The following is a 14,161-nucleotide window of genomic DNA, read 5'->3' on the forward strand; positions in this document are numbered from 1 at the left end:
CGTTTGGCACGATGACGGTCGCGGACAGCTCTCGAACAGGCCGCCGACCACCAGGGAAGAGGTGGGCGACAGGTCGGGGTCTGGAGGGGAATAGAAGCATTAGCAGCTTGGGTAATACATTGTAGAAAAAGATCATACAAATCGTAAATATTTGCTGGACGGGAGCTGTGTGAATGATGTAACAATTCTAGTTCACGCTGAAATAATTCCCAATTGGCTCTTCGAAAAGCCCAACGGGGCGGAAGATTGTCATGATTTTGAGAGGAAGCGCTAGGTATGGAAAGTCGCTTTAATGGCAAAGTAAAATGAACACTGCAATATATAAGGTAATGATCACTCCCGAGGGAAAACGGGGATACCGACCAGTTACAGTGGGGGGCTAATGACGGAGGAACAAGAGTGAGGTCAATTGATGTGGAAGATCCTCTAGCAATGTCAAAGCGTGTTGCTGAGGAATCGTTAAGCATAACAATATCGTGATCATTGCAAAATTCAAATATGACTTTTCCGTTGAGGTCCATAGTGGTTCCTCCCCATGCAGGATGGTGGGCGTTAAAATCTCCTCCAATGACATAGTATGGCAGGCAGTCGACTGTAAGTGAAAGTAAATCTTGTGTGGACAATCTTTTTATGGGATTGTAAAAATTTATCACAGTGACAGAAACATTTCTATACAGAATATTGACTTTTAAGCCCTCTAGGTGAGGGAAATAATGAACATTGCTGAAATTTACGTCTTGATGAATAAAAATTGCACAGCCACCTCCACGTGATGAGACGCGATTGCGCCACAGAGCAGTATACTTAGGAATGGAGAAATTTGTGTCATCGTGACACCAGGTCTCTTGCACGAGGATAACATGTGGGGGAGAAGGGGAAGAGTAGATGTGTTGAGTCAGCTCCGCGCCATTAGAGGGGAGCCCTCTGGCGTTCCACTGCCAAATAATGAGGTTCAGATCCATTATTGGTTCTGGTGTAGGAGTTCGAATATCTTTTCCTGGGAAACGACCACATCGAAGCAAGTGTTTGCAGATTGAACAACTAACATGATTCTCTTGTGGTCAGAATCAGCCGCATGAAGATTGTTGATAACTGTGCTCACAAAGGAGACTAGTTTTTCTACTAGGAGAATGGATGTTGTAGGAGGGAGTTGCCGTTTGTTAGTTTGAGTGGAGGCCGTATTTGTATCTGTGGGGACTGGGAGGCTTCTGTGAACCTGGGCCCTGTCAGTAGCCTGTTGGGGTTGAGTAAATGCATGGGTCACATTCACAGTGGTAGGATGGGAGCGAGAAGTAGTGATGGAGGAGGTGGTAGGGTTGGACTTGGAGTTATGAATGGGAGCAGGTATGGTGGATTGAGGAGGAGAATCGGGCACATGAGGACCTGGGAGATGTTGCGGGTCAGATTGATCTGGGTTAGAATTCATAGCCTGGGTGTTGGATTGGGTAACCTGTAATTTTTTGGCAGCTTCAGCGTAGGAAACATGATTCAAAGTGGAGTAATTTTGCACTTTACGTGCAAGTTTGAACTTTGGGCAACCTGCGTATGCCGCGCTATGGGGGCCCCTGCATCGCAGACATTTTGGATTGGATTTGGACGGGCAAGAAGAGAGATCATGGTTTTCTCCACACCTTACACAACGCTGTTTAGATCTACATGTATCTTTTGTGTGACCAAACCTCTGACAGTGAAAACAGCGAGAAACAGGGGGAACATATACACTTACTGGGAAAGTTTCGTAGCCAATGCACACTGATTCTGGAAGTGAGGGGCAGTCGAAAGAGAGAACAAGTACATTGGTTGGGGTGGGACCATCGTTTGATCGCTTTGAGATGCGCTTAACTTCGGTCACATCCTGGCCCGCCAGCGCCTCCTTGATGTCTTGTTCCGTTAACTCGGGCGAGACGCGTTTGATGACACCTTTTAGAACAGGAGAGAATGACTTGTCGTTAGTGACACGAATTGGGGTTTTGCAGAATTCATTCAGTTCCATAAGAGTACGAACCTGTTTAGGATTGAAACATTTGATAGTGAAGGATTTTTGTTTGCGTTGGACTTGAGACACTTTTCCTACTAGCTTGTTTATTTCACGTGCGATCTGGATGGGGTTGATGAGAGTAATGTTTTTGACTGTGCCAATGATAGTTACATGCGGGTTGAAGGGAGGACGGGTGGGTGTGTGAAACAGATCAGATTCGTCATCGGAGTAGGGTTGGGAATTCGGTCGTTGTCTTTTTCGTGATACTTCAGTAAAGCCAGTGTCGCGGATAGGAATCGGAGTGGGGTCAGGTTCTATCTCTGAGAGGTTGTTGGGGTTTTCTTCGGAGTCATTAGCGGGAACAATGAGGGGAGGGACGTCCTGAATTCCAGACATGGCCGCCATTGTGACGGCCATGTAGGGAGAGGATCGAGTGGGGATAAACAATAGAGTGGGGCAGGGAGAGGCGAAATGAATAAAAGGGAAAAGGAGGACTAAAGGCGCACCGGACCGAATACGAAGAAAAGGAAAAAACCAGGCAATGACAAGAGAGACCAAGCGATAAGGAACTCTAAAGAAAGTATGAGGCCTCTCAGTTATAAAGTAAATAGGTCGGATAGTATAGAACAAAGGGAATTACAAAAGAGAACGCGTGTATAGAGGAGGTGAGAAACAAAATGGCAGCTACATGTAGCTACACACTATAGCTTTGGCAACGTGCAGCGACCGAACACTGCAGTTTACACAAGTATACACAGAATCAGATGTATTTTGACACCTGGGTGTAAATACACAGTGGATATATAATAACACAATAACAGACAGATAATACTTTCCTTTCACAAATAAACTACAGGTGAAGTCAATCAAAGATATAGATATATGGATAATACTAATAGTGGATACTATAACTCAAAACAGAGGAAAATAGGCCTACACATCTAAGACAAAAAGAAAAATAATAATTAGACAATATACTGTTCGCTACAATGAATGATAAATGATCTTACGAAGTATATAACATCAACACAACAAAGTAGTAAAGTAAGTGATAACATGTATAAATCACGGTAACTCAAACTGTATAGGGCGGAAGCTAAAGAGCAGCGGACGTGCACTCACTGCGACAGACTGTGCAAAGCAGTGCTTGACTGCCGTGAGTCGAACAACTTACGATGATATGCGTTGTCCTTTGGGTTCAGATCCGCAGTCAAATTTCAAAACAAGTTCAGCAGAAATGTGTCACATAAGGATCAAATAAATGAAAAACAGGCTCACTCATATGATCAAGAAGAACAAACAATATTAATCAAAGCTGAAAGGCAGAAGATAGATGCAAAATTCGGTTAATAGTACAAGTAGAACAGCGAGAGCACCACGGCACGTCCGCACCCTTCGACCTGCAAGAATAGAATGAAAGTTCAGGATGGAAAGATCTGGCAATTGTGTAATTACAAACACTTCTACGATACAGGAATAACTAGATATGAATGGTCTTGCACAGTGGTTCCTTAGCTTCTATGAGGAGTGTAATATATGATTTGAGAAAGGGCAGTATTTTGTCATTTTCACAGTAAATGCAATCAGCATTGTTATGATTGATATTCATATTACCCCGAAAGTAGTGAAAGACTGGCATTATGTTATAATGGGACTTTACACCTGAAAAGCAAATGCCTTAGGTAAGTTATGATCATGTTTTCATACTAGCTTATGATTATGATATTGAATATCCAAATGTGTAATCTTAGTACTTTTGGTGAAGAAAGACAAAAACGAAATTGCCGTAATCCCTTTTCCTAACCCTCCATTATTTAGAAATCAACTCGGAGAAGAAAGCAGAGAAGCAAAAGACCAGGATGCTACTAAACTGGCAAGAACAGCATCCCTTACTACCAGCATCCTGCTGCGTGCAGAGTCCCTCCTCCAGGTCGCCATGGTAACAGAGGCGGGGTCTCCAAGCATCGCCGGTAGAAGCGTCTTCCAAGGTGTCGATGAGCTTGGCCCTGTGTCGTGTGAGTGATTTGCAATTCAGCAGGAGAAATCCTTGCATTTGCTACCTTCATCCAGTTGTTGAACAGGCTTTGAAGAGAAGCACCGTAGAAGAAGAAGTATAACATTGAACGGCATTAGAGAATTCCCTTGGCAAAATTAATCAGCTGCATGAAAAACCTATATGAAGAGTAAGCCATTTTATTTGTCTCTATATGAATTTCATGTTGGCGCAAATTGACTTCTTTCATTGATTTGGGGTGGGTTTTTTTTTTTTCTCTCTCTCTCTCTTTTCAAGGGAGTGGAAGTGTGACCTCACAGGCGCCCCCCAGTACTAGTCTCTTCTCCAGGAGTTTATCCATGCCAGCTGATCTCACAACAGCCCGACCCTCCGCCAGTGAAAAGTCAACTGCCAGGTCAGCAACACCACCAATTACTTTATTTCTGCTGTTTTGTTACAGTTTCTTTGTTACTGGTGTGAAAAAGTTCTTGTCAGTTGGATGAAATTTCCATGCAAACGTATGTTCGATTCTCTGAATGATTTAATTCGAAGCCATTAGCAACCTCCTTTGATACATCAAGACATGAATCTGTAATCTATCAGTAATTTCTACTGAAATCACAGGGTTTTTTTTAAGAACCTCAGTTTCAGAGAACGTAGTAATGACTCTGAACTACTGGAAGTGGGAATCCATTCCACTGCTTCATGTTGCCTCTTTATATTCTGTGGGTAAGATGAAACTCCCTATCTATTTTTTCCGTCTAGAATTTCAGGAAAAAACAGGATCACATGAAAGCAACATGATCACTCTTTATGCAGAATACAAGACATGAGCTGAACAAAAAAAAAAAAAAAAAATGTGTTTTATTTTCCCTGAATTGTTTTTCAGGATATACCAGATGAGGCGATCACGAAGCAGCGCTTCTGGGAGTCCACCAGAAAGCAAGCAGAATCTCAGTCAGCTACTGGATGAACTCTTTGCCTTCATAGGGACCAATGTCCGGCAGGCTGTAAGCAGACATATGTTCTGTCTGATTGCACTGTGATGCCATATGAAAAAAAGTTGAAATTACTTAAAATGATGTGAAGTCTTCCTGTATTCAAGACTATTCAGATTATCTTTTCTACTCTATAGATTAACCCTTAAGATGTGATAAGGACAGAAATTAACCAAATCATGCTCTCTAGGTGTGATTCACTCCACTTATATGTAGACCTGTATTTACAGTACCAATTGGTATCTCATATTTCTATTTCTAAGAGTGATTTTGTTCTTAATTAATGGCAAAGCCCCTTTGCAAATCTCTACTAGTGTGCATTATAAAGTGCAAGTGGATTTCAAATGATGCAGAAAACTTTTACCTGGTAGGAATATGTTGCTTATATTGCCATTCAAAAAAAAATTGCCGTCATACTTTTGAGTTACTGTAAAACGAGGAATGTTCGTGTGCATTTTAATTTCGCGCATTTCGCGAGCGCTGAGATTCGCGAAATTAAAATTGACGCAAAAGTTCTTGTCTACACTTTATGCATTGAATGCCAGTGGCAGTTCGCGAAAATTTCATGCAGCGAAAAAGGCTATCGGCTCCAATTCGCGAAAATTTCATGCGGCGAATATATCATGTTTTACATTACATGTGTCAAAGAGCTAACTGCATTCGTATGTTAATCATATTGTCTCTTGGTATTTGTAAGTAGCCCTAGAGTAGCTTTGGCATCTGTTCTAATGATCTGTTGTTACCATAACCAACAACCCAGCCACAGACAGAAGATTAAGACATGTAGAACATGTTGATTTAGCGATTTTTGTAACCTTTCATCATGCCTTAAAATTGGTGCTTTGGATTTGTAGGTGTCCAGGGAAGATTTCTTGTCGGCGGTCAAGGCCCGCCACCGACGTGGACAGTCCAGACAGCAGGCCCTGGTCCATGCGCACCAGCTGATGACCACTGCCGGACACTCGGAGGGCTATGCCCATCTTGTGACCACTGTCACATCAGTACTTCAGCAGGGACCCAGGTTAGGAGATCCCTTACAATGTGTCCTTAGAATCCTGAGGAGGTCTATGGTATTTCACAAGTAGGACACATCTTGGCTGACATGCAATCTTGCATGGATGCTGCCACCTAATATGTGTTAAAAATGTACTGGTGGTATGTTTTGTTTTGTTTTGTTCATCAAGAAGGAAACAGAATGTTTATTTTCGCTGAATTGTGAAGAAACATGTTTAATATTTTGCAGTGTTTATAAGCATACCTGATATGCTATTTACCTTCAGTATGTTATTCACCTTCAAAATGTGTTTCATTTTGTTTTTTTCCGTCCCTCAAAGTGATTTTTTTTTTTATCTACAGAGGTTAGCATTCATGATACTAGTTTGGAAAACAAAGGATTAATTTTCGGTTAGAATATCATTCTTGTTATCCATATTAAGTGGTAATGGTTCATTCTCATTTCATTTGTTTCTAGATGAACATCAGCATGAAATGATTTCTGGATAGCAATTGTCCAATGTGGACTACCGTTGCTCAACAGTAATGAGCATTTTCTCTTAATGGTGTACAGTAACAAGTACCCCCAATCTAAGCCTCTTTTTTTAATGCCATTTCCTGATACAGGATTGAGGATTTGGTGTGTGGAGGCTTTGTGGAGACTGTCAGGCAAGCCTTTGCGGACGCCATGACAGCCATCGTACAGCTGGCCACGTGCCATCCAACGGACAGTGCCTACAGCATCGGACTTCTCTGTACCATTCCCTATACCAGGTGAAAACCAGCTATGGGGATAAGTGCTGTGTAGAAATGCATCTCATATACATTTAGTCAACCTCGCCAAAGTCAACCTCACACAATTAAAAAAATTGGTCAAAGAAAAAGTTTAAAGGCAGCCGGTCGTCGCAGGCGATTCGCAGCTCAGTAGAAAAGCACGACAAGCTGCTCCTCCCGTTATTGTACCCCCGTACGTACCGAATGCCGAACACGACGCTACGCAGCGCACCAGCGAAAACCAGATGGGGCACGAGCGCCGTGCGAGCTGTCCACTGTAATTTCAACATGGACGCCCGAATACCTACCGAATGGGGCCGAATGGGTGCATGCACAAAACCGCACAACAGCCATGCGCATGAAAATCTCTCCCGGTCCGCCACACAACAAGTAGTGAGAGCTGTCGGGTGTATACGTACGTACGTACGTATCTGGCTCCAGTCTCTGTTTATATGCACTATGGTGCCAATTTCAGCAATCTAAGCAATAATATTTCAAAATGTCTGAAAATATTATATAACAATATCATAAATTATTCATGTATTACGTTGTTTAATATTTGGTGTTTATAAATATGCTTTGATGAAGAAGTATTAAAACTCTAAGCTTCATGTATAGCAAGTTGCAATGCATATGGCCATATGGCAGGTTGTTATGATCTCATCGTGCAATGTTGTCTGCTGCGTCAGCTGCATGCGTACAGCTTACAGTACGTTGGGCCGGATCGTAACATAACAAAGTCGTCGGTACCGGTATGTCAATATCAATATTGTGTGTGGTATGCGTGTACTGTTTGCAATAAAAAGTGCTGTACTGTTTCGGCTTAGCCTTGGCTTTGGTTTAGTACTGAAACCTCACAATGGAGATCAAACAGCCGTCCAACTCGAGGCAACGTATCTACTGGTTTGACGCTATCGATGAGTGGAGAACGCAGAGAATGAATGAATAGATCTATCGCAAGCTCCATCATACATGTAGTCTAACCCAATAGATCTGGTAGAACTCTAACGTTTAAACAGGGGAACTATAGGTTCAAAGATGATAGATCTAACAATAATAGATTCTAGTTTAGGCCCTACTTCGACTTGAAGGTATGTCGGTTGGTGCACGGCCCCCTTCTACCACGGCCAGTTACACTGTGCAGTGCAACTGTGGCCGTTGGCCCTGCACGGGCACAGTCGCTTCCCCGTCCTGAATTTACACACGCCAGGGCAAGTACCTGTATGGTTGGACCTACTACTAATCGACCGCCTAATGTTTATCTGCTTGATAAGAATATTTAACACTGAAATTCACGTAAAAAAACTTGACCTACGTGATTGAGAAAATCCAGCTCTATCAAATGCCGTTGTTCCGTTTTCGATTCGAAGTTTCAGTGCAAAAATATCGCCGACGAACTTGCGTGGCCTCGTTTCAGCTCCCCGCGGTAAATCGCGTTATTAGGATCGACCGCTGTTTTTGCATTGACAATGCACGCAAACCGAGTTGTATTGAACACTGTGTTGTACGAAGCTTTTTAGAAGCCTTTTAGAAACTTCCATAGACATTACATTGTGCTGTCATTACGATTCGGTGAAAATATTCATTCGAAATTTTGTCCTTGATTAAAACCATTAATGAACAATGAATTATAGCGTTTTCCCACACCATCCTCATCTACATTCAAAGCCAATCCATTTTTATGTGCTTTGCGCGCAGAGAAGTGCGTACTAAGTGTTCAGTGCGCGAATTATACGCGGTCGGTTCCAATAAGGGTGGTCGATATGTAGTAGGGCTACCATACAAGACACAGGGTCTCCGACCCAATCTACGATGTGTCATCGTCCATGATGGCCACCCTGTACCTATATATAATCTGATCTGACGATTACAGTGTAGTTAACGAGTGACGACGATCGACGGTGCGATGAAGAGAAGGCGTACACTGTAGTCGTACGAAGTATAGGCAGCTAGCTACTATAGCTCATGCGAACATTGCATCACACAGTACATACAGTATACCATACATTCAATTCACATTACACAAAACGTACTCCCCGCGCTCAGATCAATCAAGCGAGCAAACGAGATATTATAGCGCGATACATTGCTTTAGGGATGTCTTGCGCACACACACATTTCGCTTCGTAGCAACTTCGGAAGCGAGTTTACGTGCTGCCGCCCGCGGCTGAAATATGTCCATGTATCCTCGCGACTGGGTGTCTTTAACAAAAGAAAAATTGTAATTCTATTCTGGATGAAAATGAACATGTGTTAATTCTAGTCTGTAAGTTGAAATTCATCCAAGTTGAGGGATTTTTCCCAGTCCCTATGGATTCAATTTGGGTGAGGTTGACTGTATAGTAATCATCCCGTATTTCATAATTTCTGTGACTTGTAGAAAATATTTCTGACTTTTGTCAATGGATAGTGCAAAAGTTACTTCTGAGTTAAAAATCTCATATCATCCATATGAAGAGAAGAATCATTTCATATTGAAATATTATAGAAAAAGAATTATAAGAAGCCTTTCCAAATTGTGGCACTACATATGAAATTGCTTGTTGCATATCTTGTGCAAGGTGTGTTCATCCTTTTTAATTTTCTTACATTACTTCAATAATGCAACCACTGATATTAAGTCAAGTAAGTTAAGTCAAACAGCTTATGTTCGCCGTCAATGTGAAAAAGTGAGTAGAAGTGCTTAATCCTAGATCACTATACTTAGATTTTCAATCATCATGTGTGCTGATTTATGGCAACTATGTACAAATTTGTAAGTATTCAGTGTGTGTCAAGGTTTTCCACTCATATTTTCTCGGCAGGAGTGAAGAGAAGTGTCTTGTAGACAGTCAGTTGGTCAGCCTACTGGACAGACTCTGCAGTCTTGGTCACTCGGTCGGTCAGCCCTCACGACCTGAGACGCAATCCAGTGGTCAGAGAGTGTCTGCCCTAGCCTGGGCAGGATTTCAGGTGAGACAAACAATGCCACTCCTCAAAAGCTCATTTCATGAATAATGCAGCAGAATATTGCTCATGAATATTCATGAGAACTTATCAGTCAAGCAGGGGAAAAACAGTAGTCTTTCTGAGAGATCTATGTTCGATGAAGTCACACTGAAGATGGCTTTTTGCAATATTTTGTTTCCTAGCAGTTTGATGAGTGCCTTTGTTTGTGCCAAGTTAGACATAGGGGAAGATTGATAAGAAAAGCAGTTTGAATAAATAAAAGGCCCTTGTAGCCCTGTAGGCAGCTTATTACTACATTTGAAATGCGAAACAGGGTTTGTTTGTTTTTATTTGTTTTTTGTCTCAAGATCTTGTAAGATGAAATTATTGTTTTTGTTTTTAGTTTTTGTGTGTTTTTTATGTATGGACAATGTGCTACAGAATCACTGCAAGGACTACATACATGTATTACATTAGCATGGGGAGGTGAAGGTAATTTGCCAGTGTCAGAATGAGAAAATGCATTATCGGTTTTTGGGAGAAAAGTTTGAGATTTTCCGTCTTTGAGATAATATTCAGGACATTTGTGTAAGAGGAAGCGACATTTTTTCAAGTTGCTCATTTTTGCAAATCTCACCACAAATGGCAGTGGACTCACAAGATTCAAGAAAAAAAAAACCTGCAAAATATTCCACTCTTAACAGAACTTTGTGATAATGCACACTCAGTGATTGTGTAGGAGAGATTATTTGAATCGTATTGCACAGGGCAAGATATGATTGTTGTATTACGTTGCTCATCTATTCCTGTTTTTATCAGGTCCTTGCAAATCGATGTGTGTCATGGGAGACAGATGACATATCCCACAATGCACTGGGACATGCCGGACTTGCCCGCCAGGTGTCCCTGCTGCTGACCAATCATCTTGCGCGTGCCACGGAGACCTGTGGTAATGAAGCGGCGGGCAGCGAAGCCCTTCAAGAGGTTCTTAGTCTACTCAACAACCTATCAAGGTGATGAAACTTTGCAACCACTGTATGTGCTCTTATACTCCTTTACAAATTTGTGTATACAATGTATGTGTATGTTTGCGGTATACTAGGCACATTTAATTTCTATAGATAATGTTACAGGCAGTCTGCTCAATAACCTCAAGATGACAAATATTCTGAAAAACTGAACATATACTCTCCTGTGTGCTCTTACATTTGTGTGTGTGATACTGTCTGTATAATTTCCATATGTGTGTACTCGCTCTTTTGTATAACCTCAATATATTGAAATGTTTCTCAAACTACTTGAATCTCTAATGGGTACAAGAAAAAAAAAAGTGCTTGTCCATATGCATTTCTCACTATTGGCCGTTTTCGATGTATTTTTTGTTTTGTTTTGTTTTGTTTTGTTTTTTAGTGCAATAGGGAGTCTTATATACTTTCTTTTTTAAAAGCAAGAGTAATTCTTATCAAAATCCTTCAATTTGATTTTGTCTGTTGTTTTGGAGGGGTTTTTTTTTTGCTTATAACTTGAAATTGTTTTAGAAATCTGGTGGCATACACTCTCCAGACAAAATTATTTAGACATACTGTCTCAGTATCCCTCCATCCATGTGTGTGCAGGAGTCGCATGGGGCGTGCCATCCTCAGCCAGCCAGCCTGCGTCTCCAAGCTCCTATCTCTCCTCCTGGACCAGCGCCCCTCCCCCAAACTGGTCCTCATCATCCTCCAGCTCTGCCGCGTGGCTCTGCCCCTCATGAGCGCTCAGGACTGTGCCCATGTACGCCTGCCGGTGTGGGGGTCGGAGCTGGCCACACCCGGTGCCAGCGCGATTTCCGACGGGGGAGATGGAACATCGGTTGCTGACGGCGATCCACCGGCCCGCATCGCCAGCCTTCTCCTGGCTAAGCTTGGAGACTGTGTGGTGCCAGGTGAGCTGGTTTAAAATTTTATTTTGATGTCCTGCCTGTTGCTGAAAAAAAAAAATGTCTTGTGAGAGTTAAGAATTCCATTACAACTTTGTCCCAGTATCTGGAAGGGGTTAGCAGTGTTTCCCCTTTCATCCAAGAATGGACAGAGTCACAAATAGTTTGTAAAAGGCTCATTTTATGTATGAAAAAGGTGTAATGTGTTAATGTGATCCTCAAATGCATTTACACAGTAAAGACTCTTGTACAAAGTGCAGCTTTGATTTTAGATCAGAATCATAAGTACACTAGTGGAGATACGTTTCTTGGATCTTCAAGTTAAATGAAATGTGTAAGTTGTGACAATTTAACCAACCAAATCTTGCCACGCGTTGCATTTTCTTTTGATGCCTTGGAAACTGAAACTTTTCCTCACAACTCTCTTCCCCCTTTGTATCCCCCAAAGGATGCCAGACCATGCTGGCCCCGGAGCAGCTCGGTCACTTCCCGTCCGGTGGCTTTGTGCCCAGCCGGGAGGATGACCTCGAGGACCAGGATGGCAGACTGTCCGTCTTTCTCCACAAGAGGGAGGACCAGACCTCACGGGAGGTGATCCAGGCACTGCTCAGGTGAGGACCAGGGGGGAATGGGACCAGGGGGAATGGGTGCAGCTTTAGCAGGTGAATGTTATCATTGCGTATCAGGGCAATTAACCCCCTTCTAAATACTGGTTAGTGATAAGGTTAGAGTAAAGACTCCAAAAATGAATGGGGAAACATTATTTGCCAGAATGAACAAAGGTGGTTTAAATCAAGTCTATGGTTTAGATTTAGTCCATGGACTAGAACGAGTGTCAGTTATCTGTACCTTTCACATGTGCATGTTAGAGCAGATGCATTTGTTATTAGGATGTCTATTGGCATAATGGATCTGTCAAGCACATTTACGAAGATGATATTTCCATAATCCATGAACTAAATTTTAACTGCCTTGATAGATTGCGGCCGACAGGTATTTTGAAAAGGATGGGGAATGCTATACATAGCTCCTGCATAACATCTTTGGGTAGAGGACGCCTTGAAAGAGATTTTGACTAAATTGATCTTTGGCTAGTCACTCTCATGGAATCTCTGGTCTCTTGACATAATATACAGGCTGAAAATGCTGTTTTTACTTATTTGTGTGGCAACAGAAAGGTGGTAGATTTACACAGTGTACAAACACCTCTGTTCAATTCGATAATGGTCTAAATGTAACACTTGTATCGCAGCCAAACAATTGAATTATCCATGGTTTACATGATAAAGAGAAAACATTAAAATGGATTTCAACACAAGTTTGACAGACATACCCACATTTATAAACACTGAGACACAGGCACATATACAAACACACATACACAAATACACACCAGCGATACACTTGTATATACCCAATGACACCTTTCTCTGAGTGAAAGAAATTGCAGAATTTCAAGAGTTGTGCTTGTAGTTTGTAATCCTTGATACGTTAGGACAAGGACTGGTGTGAATGAATGATACTTGTCGCATGAAAATATTTCAGCCCCACGAAAACTACTTCATACGGAAATGTCATTTCGCAGTTTGGCTATCAAAATATTGTGTGCCCTTTTGTGAATATTCATGTTTACTTGCAGTTTGGTATGTGTTGTGTATTACGTGTACACAATATCAATGCTAAATATTTATCTGACATTGATATGCAGACAGTATCTCACTTACTTGACTTAGAAAACAGTGCATTAATTGGTAAAGATTTATGATGCATTTCTCTTTTGGTCTAAACAGCTCGGAGGGCCGACCATTCCGTCTGGGGAGCGGTGCAAACATGGAAAAGGTCTTGCGAATGGATCGCAACATGCATACTGTAAGGAGGGTCTTTTTTTTTTTTCATTCATTGATGTTTTTCTGCAAAACTGCTCAATTATATTATGTAATATGATAAAAAAAAATATCCATAAAAAGCAATCTTCCCTTTAGCTTTATCATGCTTAAAGGGATGGTATAGTATCGGTGGAGATGAGGGTTGGGCTTTTAACTTTTTGCGAGATACCAAGAAACCATGTATGAAATAGTACAGACCATACCATTCTAAGAGTAAGTCAAAGTTTATTTGATGAAAATCAGTTTTGGAACAACTGAGAAATCCAAAAACAAAGTAAAACGAAGCGATCATTATAAAAGGTGGGTCCCACCTTTTGTTACGATTGCTCTATTTTGAATATCTCAGCCATTTCAAATTCAATTGTCATCAAATAAACATTGAATTCCTCTTGGAATTACATGCTCTTTCATACTTCTTACGAAGTTTTTCATTATCTCACCGAAAAATGTTAGATAGAGAAGTTAGGTTTCATCCAAAACAATATGATCCCTTTACTGCCGTCTCATCGCATAAGTTTGTAGAGCAAATCCCAATTGACAATATGTGACGATTTCCTAGATGCTTGTCACCTTCCAATCAAATTAATGTCACGTTTCATAATAAATCTATCTGAACAAAAACTATATGCAATAAGACATGAAACCCATTCCATCATTGACCTGTTCATCACTCCTATCGGTGTTTATCAGTGT

General features: G+C 41.4%; 1 protein-coding gene across 1 annotated transcript in view; it reads left to right on the forward strand.

Moving 5' to 3' along the window:
• The window catches only part of LOC140227563 (probable E3 ubiquitin-protein ligase HECTD4), a 100,282-nt gene that overhangs the window by 55,684 nt on the left and 30,437 nt on the right, over positions 1–14,161 (forward strand). The window contains 10 exon segments of the mRNA XM_072307980.1: positions 3,811–3,993; positions 4,269–4,386; positions 4,861–4,981; positions 5,824–5,990; positions 6,590–6,736; positions 9,541–9,688; positions 10,484–10,677; positions 11,281–11,588; positions 12,031–12,193; positions 13,373–13,451. Coding sequence (XP_072164081.1) covers positions 3,811–3,993; positions 4,269–4,386; positions 4,861–4,981; positions 5,824–5,990; positions 6,590–6,736; positions 9,541–9,688; positions 10,484–10,677; positions 11,281–11,588; positions 12,031–12,193; positions 13,373–13,451 — 1,628 coding nt within the window.

This window comes from Diadema setosum, chromosome 4, assembly GCF_964275005.1.
Source record: "Diadema setosum chromosome 4, eeDiaSeto1, whole genome shotgun sequence".
Lineage (NCBI taxonomy): Eukaryota > Metazoa > Echinodermata > Echinoidea > Diadematoida > Diadematidae > Diadema > Diadema setosum.